The 15,672-nt window shown below is 26.5% G+C and overlaps 3 protein-coding genes across 3 annotated transcripts in view; 1 reads left to right on the top strand and 2 right to left on the bottom strand.

Annotated features, from left to right (window-relative positions):
- Positions 1 to 1,493: 1,493 nt before the first annotated feature.
- Positions 1,494 to 3,574, bottom strand: LOC100572224. The gene is made up of 8 exons (XM_029486730.1): positions 3,367 to 3,574; positions 3,116 to 3,308; positions 2,885 to 3,046; positions 2,513 to 2,694; positions 2,256 to 2,436; positions 2,077 to 2,203; positions 1,826 to 2,007; positions 1,494 to 1,743 (listed from the first exon to the last, which is right to left on the bottom strand). The coding sequence occupies exons 1-8, from the start codon at positions 3,376 to 3,378 to the stop codon at positions 1,646 to 1,648; spliced, it is 1,137 nt and encodes a 378-aa protein (XP_029342590.1). The 5' UTR covers positions 3,379 to 3,574; the 3' UTR covers positions 1,494 to 1,645.
- Positions 3,575 to 4,863: 1,289 nt separating this feature from the next.
- On the top strand, positions 4,864 to 6,836 carry LOC103310302 (E3 ubiquitin-protein ligase Siah1). Its single transcript, XM_008188132.3, has one exon. The coding sequence runs from the start codon at positions 5,444 to 5,446 to the stop codon at positions 6,452 to 6,454; it is 1,011 nt and encodes a 336-aa protein (XP_008186354.1). The 5' UTR covers positions 4,864 to 5,443; the 3' UTR covers positions 6,455 to 6,836.
- A 4,868-nt stretch (positions 6,837 to 11,704) lies between these two features.
- The window catches only part of LOC100166958 (long-chain fatty acid transport protein 4), a 29,392-nt gene continuing 25,424 nt past the window's right edge, over positions 11,705 to 15,672 (bottom strand). The window contains exons 7-12 of the mRNA XM_008188134.3: positions 15,115 to 15,257; positions 14,721 to 14,856; positions 14,551 to 14,617; positions 12,652 to 12,742; positions 12,432 to 12,588; positions 11,705 to 12,369 (exon numbers count right to left, since the gene is read on the bottom strand). Coding sequence (XP_008186356.1) covers positions 12,215 to 12,369; positions 12,432 to 12,588; positions 12,652 to 12,742; positions 14,551 to 14,617; positions 14,721 to 14,856; positions 15,115 to 15,257 — 749 coding nt within the window. The 3' untranslated portion in view covers positions 11,705 to 12,214. The remainder of the gene's footprint in view (positions 12,370 to 12,431; positions 12,589 to 12,651; positions 12,743 to 14,550; positions 14,618 to 14,720; positions 14,857 to 15,114; positions 15,258 to 15,672) is intronic.

Below are 15,672 nucleotides of genomic sequence, written 5' to 3' on the forward strand. Positions count from 1 at the left end.
AACTATTGGAAAAATTTTACTTTTGCCCCCCCAAAGTACCAACTAGATTCACTTTCCTATATTTATTGTGGTATCATTATAAATCAACTAAGTTTATTTAAAAAACTTAATTAAATTAAGAATTTATTAATGAATCTAAACGTTCGTATAATAGCAGAATAACTGCAAACGTAAAGTTGATCGGTAACCACGATTTAAGTATTATTTTATTAACTATAAAACCAACTCAAGTCGATACAGCCTGATGTTGGCTAAAACGGCAGCGTCTTCTACCGTCGTCGTTATGAACTTTTCAACGAGTGCGCGAAGAACATCATCGACCAACCATCTACGACAAAAGTGACTGCCAACTGACTTTTGTCACTAGATGACGCTTCCGTATACGATTTTCGTATTTTCATTAATTTTCAGATTTCCTACTAGTGACTTTCAATGAGTTGTAATAATGCGACGTGGTTTGGACCATGTTTTATTTTTTCTTGTAACTAACCAGCAACAGACCAACGGTTATATTCCAATATAATTAGACTATGTAGGTGTAGGTGCCTACGGAATTAGTACCGCGGATACCAACAATATAAACTATGTATTATGCTTATTCTCATTAGCACATTGATGCATGTAATTTATAGTTTCCATTTCACTTCTGAATATGTTATGAGTTTATGACTTACTAAATAATATTTATTTCTCAATTCCTGAAAATACTTCAATAGCCATTTAAATGCTATACAATATTATATATCTACTTACATTCAAATACGTATAGGTGTGTATATTTAATATATGTATATCTATATTATATAGGTATTACTATATTAGGTATAAACGTTTCCAAAAAAATTTACATATCGGACAAAATATAATTTATTAACTTTTCCATCCCTATATTTTCTTAGAAACAATTTTATTTCAATTTGAGGATTATTTTCAAATTAACTGAAAAAAATTAATAATTTTGACTCATTACAATACCCTAGCTACAATTACCTAGCTGTGTTATTATAAATATATTATAAAATTAATTAACTTCATAGTATATTGATTGTATTTTAAAATTATTATTATTTATTAAATCGATTAAGGTAAAAGAAATTAATATGAAAATCTAAAGAAAATAGTTTTATATATACCAGATGATCCATTCAAGTGTCTATACACATTATTCCAAAAAGTTTTCGAAAATATTCTTTTTGTATAATAATTGTAAGTCATTTCAAAACAACATTTCTGAAAAAAAAAATTTTTTTACTGTTTTTGATCATTATAGTTTTTAAGTGTTTTACCTTTTTTGAATGACATCATACATTTTCAATTTCATATTCTGAAGCAAGATATTTGGAGTATTTCAGTCCATAAAAATCAGAAATAATAGTTTGTTTTAGAATATAAAATTTAAAATATATGATGACACTCAAAAAAGGGGAAAAACTTTTAAAATTATAAGGATAAAAAATAGTAAAATAGGTACATTAATTTTTTTTCAGAAATGTTGTTTTTTAAATGACTTCAAATGATATAAAAGAATATTTTTGAATAAGATACAACTTTTCGAAATAATGAGTTCAACACTTAAATGGATCACCTAATATGAACCTATATGCAATTGTATAATCTTGTGTTTAAAAAGTTAATTATCTTAGTTCTACTTAGAGGGGTTGCTTTTTGAATTCAATTTCTCCCATAATTTCATAATATTTTGTGCTGCCATTTGTTTAGCTGTTGATTGATTGTTACTGTGTCCTGTGAATATGAATTATTTCTTTAAGTAGGTACTAGGTAGGTATATCGAATTAAACATTTAGGAAAATTAAATAAGCTATACCTATTGCCACTAAGTCCATTGCATTGCATTGGATTGAATAACGGTTTTCAGGTTTGTCATCATTTTTGGGCTGTGATAGAAGTGTATATAATGGTGATGGATATGAATGTTTAAGACATTCATTATGCAGTACCTCCACATAGTTTGCTTTAAACTTAATCATTGGACTGATGGATTTTAATCTATTCAGAAATGCGTTTAATATTTACTCATTATGTGCACAATACATGTATTTAATATATATTTTTTACTCCTTATCGTTAAAAGATCTTATGTGCGAAGAAAGGGTTCGCTTTTTCTGTTTTCTTATAATTGAACGCAACATTTCAGCAGCTGTATTTACTTTTGCCTCATACTTGGTAGTACCACTTCCTTCAACTTAAGACAATTGTCAGTTATAAAAACACAATTAATTACATAATTCACTCACCATACATTCCAAACAATGTACATGAATAGCTGTAAACAAATTGTTGACCAGATGTGTTTCTTCTTAGGAACCTATAAATTGGAATGATTCCGTGATCTACAATTCTATTCCTTAACAATTCCATTGGTGATCGCAAATCGGATAAAATAAGTTGTGTTTCTTTAAATTTTAATTGATTTTCCTAAACAATACAAATAATAATTATGTTCAAACTATGTAGGTAGTGGGTACATGACCATATTCCATTTGATTCATACTATTTCTTGTCTTTTTTTTTTAGACATATAATTTAATTTAAATGGTATTGTTTGATGTTTTATTTCCGAATGTAAATTGTCCATTGGAATATTTAAAAATATTCTCATTATATTATATCTTTTAACAGCTAATTCTATTGATTTCTCCATCCATTTTATTTTCATTTTTAATTCGTTGTATTCTATAAAGTAACAACATTAGTTACTCATGATAACGTTATAATAAATTAATATTATGGCGAATATAAAGATAGTTTCTGTTACTAACGGTTTAAAATCAATACAATACAATAGGTATGCATTTATGAATTTGTATTTAGTTTCTGTTAAATTGAAAACATATATTACCTATAGGTACCTATAGTAAATTACTTTGTTCAGCCTTAGGAGTATTTTCATATTTTGGTGCTAACCAAACAGATTTTTCTATTTGTATCAAATAATTTAGTTGGTTAATTATGTCATGGGCTGACTTCATACGCTCTTTAAAATCATCCAAGATCATATTTTCTTCAGTAATGGATTTGGAAAATCCTTAGTATAATCATATTATTATTGTAATATTACTAGTGAGATTTATTTAAAAAATAAAATGTTTATTACTAGAATTAATCAAACGATCCTTATCGACTATAAGCTTGGTCATAAAATTATTGACACTATTAAACATTGATTGTTTTTCCACTTCATATAGCTCAAACTGGCACGAGTGTTTTGACTGATTTGTGACATTTATCCAGTTTTGAGCTTGTTTTTGTTTAAGATTATATCTAGCCAATTCCATGTGGTTATTTAGCTATTAAACAAATTGACATTAATTATATGCAAAATAACTCATTTCTTACATTTTTTACATCGTAGTCCATTGTATTTGTTTAGTTATATTTGTCTTGAATTTACTAGATTATAAAAAGTATGATAAGTAAAATGTAAATTACCCTATTTAATTTAAATTTTAGTGTTGAGCTAGAGAGTATAGAGGAAGAAAATGTGTTGTTCAATTACTGTTATTGTTTAATCACATTTGAGACTATAGCAACCAAGCTAGCCTCTACCTATAGCATAGAAGTATAAAGTATACAGTTATTAGCTTAAATTATATTCTTGAAATAATATTTTTTTTAAACATCTACCGAAGGTATCATACAAATTATAAAAGTATCTTTGGATTTCTGTTGAAACAATATTGGATACTTTTCAGTTTTCCGTTCGACTACCGCCACAGAATAAAATAATGCTCGCGCTTTCTAGCTATAGGTACCGCGAGTCTCAATTCATATTTCAACTACTATTCCCGATACAGTGACTTCCAGCCTAACCTTATAGTTCCGTCTTTTAATACACAATACGTCAATACATATGATTTGCCATTTATATAAGAATAAACATTTAAGGTATGGAAATTGTATGACAACTATATGAATCTTAAATATAAAAAAAAATTTGAAAAATCGATACGTTGCTAAACCAAAATTATACCAAAGCATTTTTAAATCAAAACTAGTTATTATTAATTTTATACGAGTGTATAATCAATTTAAATAAAATTACATTCCTACAATTCACAAAATTTATTTATCAAATGAACAATGCTAATATTGAGTACCTATTAATAATGTTATATTATTATTATTATTTTTTATTTTACAAACTACGGTGCCTCGGTGCCTGTTTTGTTAATGGTTAGTCATTGGTCTAACAGAAACTTAAATTATTAAATATTTACCATATTATTATTTAACTAAACATTATATTATGTTATTGCAGAATATTAATCCAAAATCATGTTATATTTTGGTACCTACCTATAGAGTCAATATATTTATTATTTCTGTTATATTTTATACATATAAACTAAAATCAAGGTGAGAACAGTTTGTTTTTTATTTGTAGCTTACCTATCAGCGCTATCGATCAACTAACTACCAATAAAGCCTAAACCTATATGCCGTGTTTTAATTATAGGTATAGTTTTATTTCTATTTAAAATGTTTAATCGTTTCGGAGTGCCGGCTGCCGCCGAGTGACCTATAGACATCAGGTAGTTATTTGATATTTCATAACTATCTATTAATTAATATGAAATAACTATGAAATACTATTCAGTATTCATTTATATATTAATAGAAAATAATTCGACTTGAAAATGTAGAATGTTATAGTTTTTAAATGTTTTTAAATGCTTTTTACAATAATATCATTATTATTTATTATTATTTATTTACTTTTTGTATAGCGGCACACAAACGATGTTAGAGTGGCGACACTGTAACCCATGTAATCTCCTTGTACAATGCTACAATGTCGTTATCGTATCAATATGAAGATGAATAGATAAAATGATTGTCATATGAATAGCAGGGTAATGTTCTATGGTAATAGTGTATTATAAGTGTAGGTTCACTAATTTGTTTTTTTTTTACGGTTTTCACGCGTTTCGTCTATGTCCGTTTGTTTACCAATACGACAAAGTGAAATATCTATTGATTCCCGTATTATAAAAACACCGTAGTCAAACGTTGTTATTCTTATAAAGTGTATTCAATTTTGTCTTATTCGCCCGACGCCGGATGTCCAAGTTACTTATACCTACTAATTTTGACATGAATTGCGACCGTGCATCAATAAAGGACAGCAGTTCGTGATTGACGGCGAATCGGGAAAATAACATCCAAAGTACGCGTGAGGTACTTACATATTTTTTGCTTAATTTATATGTAATTAGACTTAAATAAAAGTACCAAATAAGAAATGGACAACGTTAAGAAGTACGCCGCATGTGCGGTTGTTTCGTCTTGCAAATTATTGTTTGTTTTCTGACAACTCGTGTTAAATACCAAACGATTAATTTGGTTTACATTGGTTCAGTTCTCATGTGTTGCAATACCGAAGACTTGATTAAATACGCTCATGATTATTTGTTAGCTTTACATGGCAGAAAACACCTCCATTTCCAATAACAGTGGTATTGTGGAATTCAACCACCATTTAGTCACTGATCAAGAAACAAGGATGAGTGGATCTGGTGGATCGAATAGTGGTGGAACATCAATCGGTAATCCAACTGCCAGTGTAAACACTGTCAGTGTTTTATTACCAAGCGGTGGTGGGACCAAACGTAGAAGTGCTGTAGGCAATAATAGCTCTCACAATGGTGGTTCTGCTTCGAACTCTGCATCAATATCTGCTGATTTAGCATCACTTTTTGAATGCCCTGTTTGTTTTGATTATGTGTTACCCCCGATATTGCAATGCCAAAGTGGACATTTAGTTTGTAGTACATGTCGACCAAAACTCAACTGTTGCCCAACATGCCGTGGTCCACTAGGAAACATACGCAATTTAGCCATGGAAAAAGTAGCTTCAACAGTCATGTTTCCCTGTAAATATTCATCATCGGGTTGCCCTGTATCTTTATTGCATTCTGAAAAAGTCGAACATGAAGAACTCTGTGAATGTCGCCCTTACACTTGTCCATGTCCAGGTGCTTCATGTAAATGGCAAGGTGGGTTAGAACAAGTCATGGAACACTTGATGGTTGCACATAAATCTATAACAACATTACAAGGAGAAGATATAGTATTTTTAGCAACTGACATAAATCTTCCTGGCGCAGTGGATTGGGTCATGATGCAATCATGTTTTGGCCATCATTTTATGCTTGTACTTGAAAAGCAAGAAAAATATGAAGGGCATCAACAGTTCTTTGCTATTGTGCAATTGATTGGTAGCCGAAAGCAATGTGAAAATTTTGCATATAGGCTAGAACTTAATGGACATCGAAGGCGTTTAGCATGGGAGGCAACACCAAGAAGTATACATGAAGGAGTTTCAACAGCAATTTTGAATTCAGACTGTTTGGTATTCGATACAAGTACAGCACAGCTCTTTGCGGATAATGGAAATTTAGGAATTAATGTTACAATATCAACAAATGTATAAAGCACATATATATTTGTATGGAATAATATCCATGAAAAATAACAAAATGTTTTTCTATTATGACTTATTCCTAACCAACTAATTAAAATTTGAATGTAAATAAAATATAAATTAATCAACTGTGCATTCTTGCATCCTAGGTAGATAACTAATGTATGAATCAGTTTATGGTGAGAATGTGTACATATTTCTGATTATTCCAATAATGAATAAATAATCAATACTTGTATAATTTAGTTGTTGACTACATTTGTTAAATAATTAGCCTGAAAGTGTAATTTAAAGATATTAATTTTTAACACTGAGTATCTTAGTTTGTTAATAAGACTTGAGTACATGCATATATTTCACATAATCTTTAAACTTGGAACTATACAAAATATTATTTGTTTAAAAATAAATCTTGTTTATATTTCTGTGAGTTTTAATCATAACTTACATTTGTTGTTTATTTAAAATAACTATATATATAAAAAAAATATATTCAGGTCTTCTATGAATATTGTTTTTTATTATATCTATATTAAAAAAAAAAAAAATATTGGTCAAAATTAAATAGTTTAATCAGTTTCAATTCTATATTGTATTATCTTTTTTTTGCATGTATTTAAATTTTTAATCATTAACATAAATATATCATACGGTTTCAATGATATGCTTAAGACATGTGTTAACTATTTCTTTTTTATATTCATCACTTGTATACTCACCATAGTATGACTTGTGAGTTACGAAAAAAATGTATATTATTTAATTAATAATTTTGTATAATATTGTAAATACTTATTGTAAGTATAATTTTATTTAAATTAAATTTACAAATTATAAAAATAATAACTTATCATTATTTCATACATTATGAAAATAACATCTTATAAAAAATATTACAAAAACTAAAACTGTTGAACTGATTTGTTCTTTTAAAAATACAATGTGTCGCATATGTACAAACCACTTGTTTAATATAGTTGATGTAGAATTGTGTTTCTCAATAATAAATATCAAACTAATTGCTTGAGATTTTTTCTTGAAAAACGAAGACATTTCTATTATTATTAAAGTTGGTATGTGAAAATTAGTACCTAGTAATGCTAGGTTTAATGTAATCATTGATTTTCTTAGAATGTAAACTTTATATTTATTATTTGTAAACTTCAATGTATTTAATAAATTATTAGGCACCACAGTAGGTCTTACATTTCATTTTTTTTTGTTTTTTTTTTTTTTTTTTATTACCTATTTGTGTTCATTTTATATGCTATTTTATCCAGGGGCAGATTTATTACAGCGAAGTCCTAAAGCGTCTTGAGCTCTATTTGTCTAGACCTTAACACAGATATATAATATACAACAAATGTACATTATACATCATATTATTTATATTTGTACCCCCTAAAACATGTGTGTCCCAGGCAGTTGTCTAGTATGCTATACATCCGCCCCTGAGTTAATTTTTACTCATTATAGTTATTTGGTCATTAACATAAGTGTCCAATATAACGTAAATTGTATGTAATAATTTATTATAATTTTATATGGTTCAAAATATTTTTTTTTATTACTAAAATGTTTGAAAAAAAAACCTTTAATAAAATTAGTTTATGTAAGTGACCAAAATATAATATTTTGGTAAAATTAGATATTGTTTTAATTACTTATGATTATGAAGGCATTATTATAAAATATGTATTTACTACCTATACTTAATAAGTTATAATTTATACATTTCAATTTTTTTTTATTATTATTATTATTATTTAAATATTAACAGACTACAAGTGTTCAAGTTTGTGTTACTTATAAGTACCTAGTATATGTCTTAATTATTAGATTTTTTTATGAACTCACTAATTTATTAATAAATATTAAAAAGAATGACTTTATACACAGTGTTGGGTGAATTACTTTTAAAAAGTAATGACATTTTTTTACTTGTTACCTAAAATTATTTTTATCACGTTACATTACTTTTTCTTTAATAAAGTAGTGCGTTGCAAATAACGTTACTTTTTATAATTTTTTTTTTTAACCATATTCAATTCATATGATTCAATTATTATGTATATATTTTACCATTATAGACCTAGTGATAATAAACCTATTTTAGTATTATGTACAAATGTACTATCATCTCACCTATATGGCTGTATTATAGTCATGTCATAAATCATAATTAATTTTTATTAAATTTAATTTTTCAACCGAACTCTTTTCTTTCTACTAATTAAGTGATAACATTTATTCTTTGAATGTTTAGTAATATTGTTAAGGTTAACTATTATCCAAATCAAAAATAAATGTAATTGATTTTTAATTTTTCTGGGACATCCTTTAGCTGTAATACATTCAAAACTATTATTTTAGTAACATAGAAAATAACGTGTTAGAGCGTTACTTCATAGAAATTACTTTTCTAAAGTTACTTTGTTACAATTGCATTACTTGTACAATGTAATGAAATAACTGCTGCGTTACTGAAAAAGTAATTGCGTTACAGTAATTTGCGTGATGTTACTACCCAACACTGTTTATACAACAAATCAATTCATAAGTATTGTACACATATACTTAGGTTAAGGAAATAGTCTCAACAATAAATATGTATTTACAAGTCCAAAAATTATAATTTATAAAAGTGACACAACCATTTAATTGTGCAGGTACAAAATATTAAGTGCAATGCAACTTATAGTTGCAGCAACTCTAGGTTTTTAAATTAAACAAATAAGACGGTTTCATTCAACATAATTTTGATTAGTGTTTAATAATTGTATGGGCATTTAAAAAATTAATGATAAATAAAGAATTTTTTTTATCGATTTCGCATTGATTTAATCAAGATTTTAACTAGTAATTTTACAAACTCTTTGGACTGAACTCAAAAGCTTAAAGGTTTGCTTTTTACACACTGCCATGATGGTTAAAATGCTTCTTAGAAATAATTAATCACCGCGGCAGTGTTTAAGTGCCTTATAATAGTTTTGTATCAACAAAATCAAAATTTGGATCTGAACTTTATGAAGAGCACCAAAAAAATTTAATGGAATTATTGTTGAGTATATTGTTTTTTCATGTTTATTATTCGCATGTTACCAGCATAATACTTTTAAAACTTTTTTCGAATTTTTTTAAAGTTTGGTTTGGGTTAAATACAAAAGTTGTATAGTGTAGTTCAGTTAGGGTTTGAAATTTGAATAAAGAGTTGTAAGTATGGTCTGATTCAAGTTTTTAAATCAGTGTTTGTAATATCATTAATTTTTTTTTAAACATAGACAATTATTAGTATATATTTTATTTCTAATACCTGCTGAAAATATAATATTATATTATATTGATAAAATAATAAAACCAATTTTGATTTTTAAATGTTTAAATTAAAATAATTGAACTGTTTTAATATTATGTTTTTAAATTATAGGTTTTTATTTGGTTTTCTATGAATAGTATGATCGTTGTATTGACATAATAATACCAGTTATTGGTTGCAATTATTATTTTAAAATAACTACTAAATATAATATAAGTTGTATCTATGTAAATCAAGCGATCTACAGCATTTATAATAGTTTTTTTTCAATACTACAGAAATTATATACCTATTATTATAATATAGTCTTCTGAATTTTTGTTTATTAAACTTACTTTTTTTGTTATTTATATTATACAATTTCAACATACATACTTCATTGTTTAAAATAAACAGATTACAACATAACATTTTGTTAAATTATGCCAACAAATCCTTATACAAAACTATAGCAGACAATATTATAATATTAGCTGTTAATTTAAAATAAAATTACATTTAAATGTAATGAGCAATCTATGTTTGACTAATTTAAAATATAAATTTTTTTGATTCAAATATTCAAATGTGTTTTTAATTGTAACTGTTGAATACCTGCGAGTCCTTAGAATTTTATTATATAGTATAATATTATGATCTGAGTGCGAGACCTATCTATCTCGAATATTACTGTAATAAATAACAATATTAAGGAATGTCCATTATGTTAATATAAATACCTACTGAGTATAATTAATATATTTAAAAACCAAATTTTCAAAAAATTTTTATAGAATTACTAGCTGATCCTGCACATTTCGTTGCAGTAAAAAAATTGTGATTGTTCAACTCCTTTTGGGTGCAATTTAGCCTTCCTGATAGGCAATGCAACTACAGTGGATCACAGACAATATGCGACAGCATATCATGTAGGCAATGTGTGGAAATTTGGTTTGATGCATGCTTGCACCTGATCTGCTCAATTAACCAGTGGAAACCAAATAATAAATAATAATTTCTATTAATTATTTCTCCTATAACCATAGCAACCATTTAAAACAAAAATGTCCACCATAAATCTCCAAATCTTTGCTCGAGCACTTCCCCGGGTTGGTAGTAGGAGGGTGAAAAATACTTTATAACCTATTCTCATACCTACCAAACATACAAAAAAATATGATTAAAATCAGTAGAGCCGATTCGGGGGATGTGACCACAAACACCGTGATACGAGCTTTTTATATATTACTTAAATTTCTAATAATAATTTACATTTGACTTGAAATAGTTAATACTTCTCCAAATTTTAGTTTAACTCAAATAAGCAAGAGTATATGAAAATGTTTAATTTGAATTATTGGTCGTTTTAAATAATATGAATAGGTAGCTATTAAAATCACTGGCATAGGTAAATAGGTAATTTAAAGAATGTGTCTATCAGCCTTGTAAAGTATTTAAATACTTTTTTTATTTGAATATGTATTCTAAATAATTTATTTTGTATACATTTTATTTATTAAAAAATTCATTTTTTAACTCTTTCAATAGTTTTAAATTTGTGACATAACAAAATTTTTATTAAATATTGGGTATGAGTAATAGTTTTTCTCTTTTAATGAAATATGATTGACCCACATTAATTTTCAACCATTCCAAAACTCACAAAATTTGACTTATTCAAACACATATTTTGAATTTTTGAATACAAAACAAAAGTATTCTTTACTTTACTTGTTTCATTTTTTTTTCATACATATTAGATTTATTAGATTTATTTATTAGATAAGTTGATTGGCACTGGTATAAACTGCAAGCCAAAAAGTTAGGTATTATTTATCTACCATCACTAAAATATATAATTTACCTACATATAATTAAACATTTATTTTATGTCTACATAAATATTGAAAAGTCTTAGCCATAATTAAAAATTAAAAATCACAAAAACACAAAAACAAGAAAAATTCACAAAAATAAAATTTCATCTGATCTCAACAATGGACAAATTGGTCTCTGTTAAATTAAAGTACCAAGTCCTATTATTCTGTATCTATGTGGCTATACTTGTATTAGTGCTATTTAATACTATAAGACTTATAATTAAATGTTCATGGTATTGTAATAGTAGTTTTAATAAAATTGCTTACAGTAAATTGGTATGTGAATAGATCACAAGTTAGACAAATGCTATTAATCTAATACAATAATTATTATAACAATTATCTTTTATTTAAAAAATATATATAATGATCAAATATTGTAACAACCCAAACTTATTGTATAGTTGATGTACAAAAAATGAATCACAGCTTTTACCCTAATAAATGTTAAGTCTTTGATTTTGTTTTTTAGCACTGTATGATTCAAATCACAAAGTCAATTAGGAAAACAACAATTTGATCACACTATTACTAAAAACATCAATATAAATCCATTTCAAACTAATACTTAATATACAATAGTTTATAAACAGTTTATAATCTCTTTTCTCCATTTACAATGCTGTCACGTAACTCTTGGGTGAGTGGAACAAACTTTCTTCCTTCATTAAAGTATAAAGGATCCTCAGCAACTTTGGTAAGATCAAATCCATCATTTTGAACATCATTTTTTTTCATCTTGAACGTACCTAAAAATGCATGAAATAGTACTATAAAAATAACTAAAATACTTAATGAAAAACAAACTAACCAGTTAGTGATACGGGTGTCTTAACAACTCGTAAAAATAGTGGTCGCGCATAGGCTGGTAATGATTTATTGATTCCGGCAGACAATTTATCCAAATCTAAGTCACTAGTTTCATCTACAATGGCGACCATTCCAGCTTTACCTTCTGTGTTTGGTACCTAGGTATGCAAAGTAGATAGAGTAATAATTTAAATAGAGTATTTTTTAATTTTGTGAATTACCTCTACTCCATAAACTAAGCAATCTTTTAATTTAACTATATTACTAATAGCAGCTTCCACTTCTGATGTAGAAACATTTTCACCTTTCCACCTATTAATTAAATTTATTCAATTAAATAGCACTTAAAATTTTAAACTTTTAAAAATTAAACATATCAATATTATTATTTATTAATAGAATTGAAAACAACTCTCAAGAATCACTCAATTTTTCAGCCATATTATGTAAGACTTGACTAGTTTGTGGGGACCTAAAAAAATACATACGTAAAAGGTTACTTCCTGGTCGTACATGCATGTGAATTAAATCTTGTATTTAATTGAATAAAAAAAAAACCAATTTTATTATATTTGACTATTTGAGTACCTCAGCCTATTTTTATAAAGTGCCAATCTAAAATTAATTTTATCTTACTACCTATGGCTTTAAAATTAAAATTACTGAATGAGAGGTATTTCAAATTTTATCATTTATACATTTATGTTCAATTTATAAAATATTTAAATCTATAATAGTTTATTTTTAATGTTTAAATGGATTTTTTTTGTAAACTGTGTATTGAATATTATTAAATTACTAGTTAGTTTAAGTTAGTAAATAGTAATACAACAAGTATTGTATTATTAATAATAACTTAAACTGAGGATATTAAGAATTTTTTGTTTCCCATCATATAAATATAAAAAAAAAAATATTTGATTCAATTTTAAACAGTTCTGATATCAGATAGTTTGATTTTCAAGTTATAGTTGTTAAGGCTAAATTACCTAAATGACTAACAACCTACTCAAATATAACATCACATATAAGTGCTGATATTTAAAAATAAGTTCTACATCGAATACATGTACGCCACAAGTCCACAAAGGTTCAGAATGTGAAGTACATTCATGCATTTTGGTAGGTACCCCTTAAGCTTGATAAAAAGTCTTAATTCAAACCAACGTAATCTAGCTAAAAATTTAGTGTTTCCTAAATTGGTTTCACTCACAGAATATATTTTATTGTTATACAATAAAAGTATAATTTTTTTCTTAACATATTTTATTAAATTACTTTATAACTAAAATAAAGTAATTTAAACGTATGGCACAACGAGCTAACCGATATAGTCTGTTCTAATGTGACAAAATTTATGAATAATAATTTCATAATAATGTAAAAATGAAAAACTAAATTAATGTGTCTACCTACTATTCCTAAGATGGTTGAATGGTTCCTCATTAATTTTAAGGTTGAGAAAAATCTGTTAGAAGTAGATGTTTACATTGGTATAGGTAGAATAAAAAATCTTGCCAGAATATTAATATTAGGGTAGGACTTTTTACAGTGGCATTTAGATCCATAATTTAGAAAAATATTGACTGTTGTTAATTTTGTTCTTTAATTTCAAAAAGTATTCATAAAATAGGTAGATGATTTGGGATATAGCTTAATCTATTTAAAATTTCTCAATCCAGAATCACTATTTATTTAGATTGTGACATTTTTAATATGTAATAGGAAGAGAAAAGCTTTAAACATGTCTTGGTTAGACATTTTTTAAATATTATAGATTCAACAACATAATTTGGGCACGCACACAAAATATTAAGCGCCTATGCCCTACAGATAGTACCTACTACCTACATTATGGGGAAATTCAGAAACATAGATAATACATTTTCAATTGTACCAGAAATATTGACTAAAAACTAGATTAGTCACTCATAAATTATTTGTATTTATTTATAATAGAAATTTAACTATTTTATTTTTACAAAAATTAAGAAATAATTTAATATAAGTAAATTATGAAATTATTTGGGTAGTCTCAATAACCAAAACTTTTATAAATCTGGTAATTTGGTAATTTTTAACTGATAATCTTAGTAACTTTTGAATACTATTCAATTTACCTGAAAGTATCTCCTGTACGGTCTTTAAAGTAAAAGAAATTGTGTTCATCCCGAATTAGCACATCACCTATATTTTAAAATAAATAATTAAGTACTTATATCATTAAAAGGTTGTTAATTTTGTTTTAATTAATTGTTATTTTAAAACAAAATTTGTACTAAAAAATTACCAGAGTTAAATACTTTGTCTCCTTTACTAAAAACATCTTTAATGATTTTTTTCTCAGAAGCTGATTTCTCCACGTAACCACTAAAAGAATTTTCAGTAGTTTTTCTTATTTTTCCAACCAATAATCCAGGCTCTCCTATATAAGTAAATTTGGTTTAAAGAATGTGTTCTAATTGAATTCTAAGCAGGGATGGCTCAATCAAAAATAGTGCACTAGGCAAAATCTAATTTGTCCACCATTAAAATAATAATATTATCACTGTTTTGAAAATGCTGTCCAAGGCGTAGGCCTTTGTCACCTACCCTTTTTGCTGGGCTGATGCTAAGGTTATTGTAAGTAATATGATAAAAATGTTCTTATGAAATACAAATTAAATCAAGCCAAAATCTTACCTAACTTTACATTTAATACATAGATTATTTTCTCCTCGAATAGGTTCATTGGTGTCTGGGTCAACACGTATCAATGTGACAGGATAAAATGGTTCTCCAATGAATGGGATGAATCCAACAGCACCAACTTTATTTGTTGTGTTCACTATAAAACAAAAAATATTATACAATATTTTAATGCTTAGAGCATTAACAAATTGAATTGTCGCCAAAAAACTTATAGAAAAATTATTTTATCAGGCTTCAAATAATCTTTATTATTGAGTTGGCATTTAAATAAAAAAAATAAAATGAGCTATTATGGAAGATTGGGGTGGGGGTAGGCACTTCATATATAGCACAAATTTGTGTTGTTATATTATATTTGAAAATCAATACCTACCTACTGAGTATAATTTGTTTAAATTTAGTTAATATATTTTTATAGTTTCTCCTCATAGTTGAGGAAAATGTAGGTATGTGTCACTGTGTTAGTAGGTATACTAGGTATCCATTAAAATGTTTGATATATACTATACAGTATACATAGGCACAAATAGCGTTTGGGATTTGGGGGCGGG

The sequence above is a fragment of the Acyrthosiphon pisum genome, chromosome A1, assembly GCF_005508785.2.
Source record: "Acyrthosiphon pisum isolate AL4f chromosome A1, pea_aphid_22Mar2018_4r6ur, whole genome shotgun sequence".
NCBI lineage: Eukaryota > Metazoa > Arthropoda > Insecta > Hemiptera > Aphididae > Acyrthosiphon > Acyrthosiphon pisum.

Bases quoted from the DNA above. Each gene is read 5' to 3' on its own strand.
- LOC100572224 (XM_029486730.1), bottom strand. The intron at 2,204-2,255 runs GTGAGTGAATTA...AATTGTCTTAAG, and splicing joins TACATTGTTTGGAATGTATG to TTGAAGGAAGTGGTACTACC. The intron at 2,008-2,076 runs GTAAAAAATATA...ATTTCTGAATAG, and splicing joins AGATCTTTTAACGATAAGGA to ATTAAAATCCATCAGTCCAA.
- LOC103310302 (XM_008188132.3), top strand. From the start codon at position 5,444: ATGGCAGAAAACACCTCCATTTCCAATAACAGTGGTATTGTGGAATTC.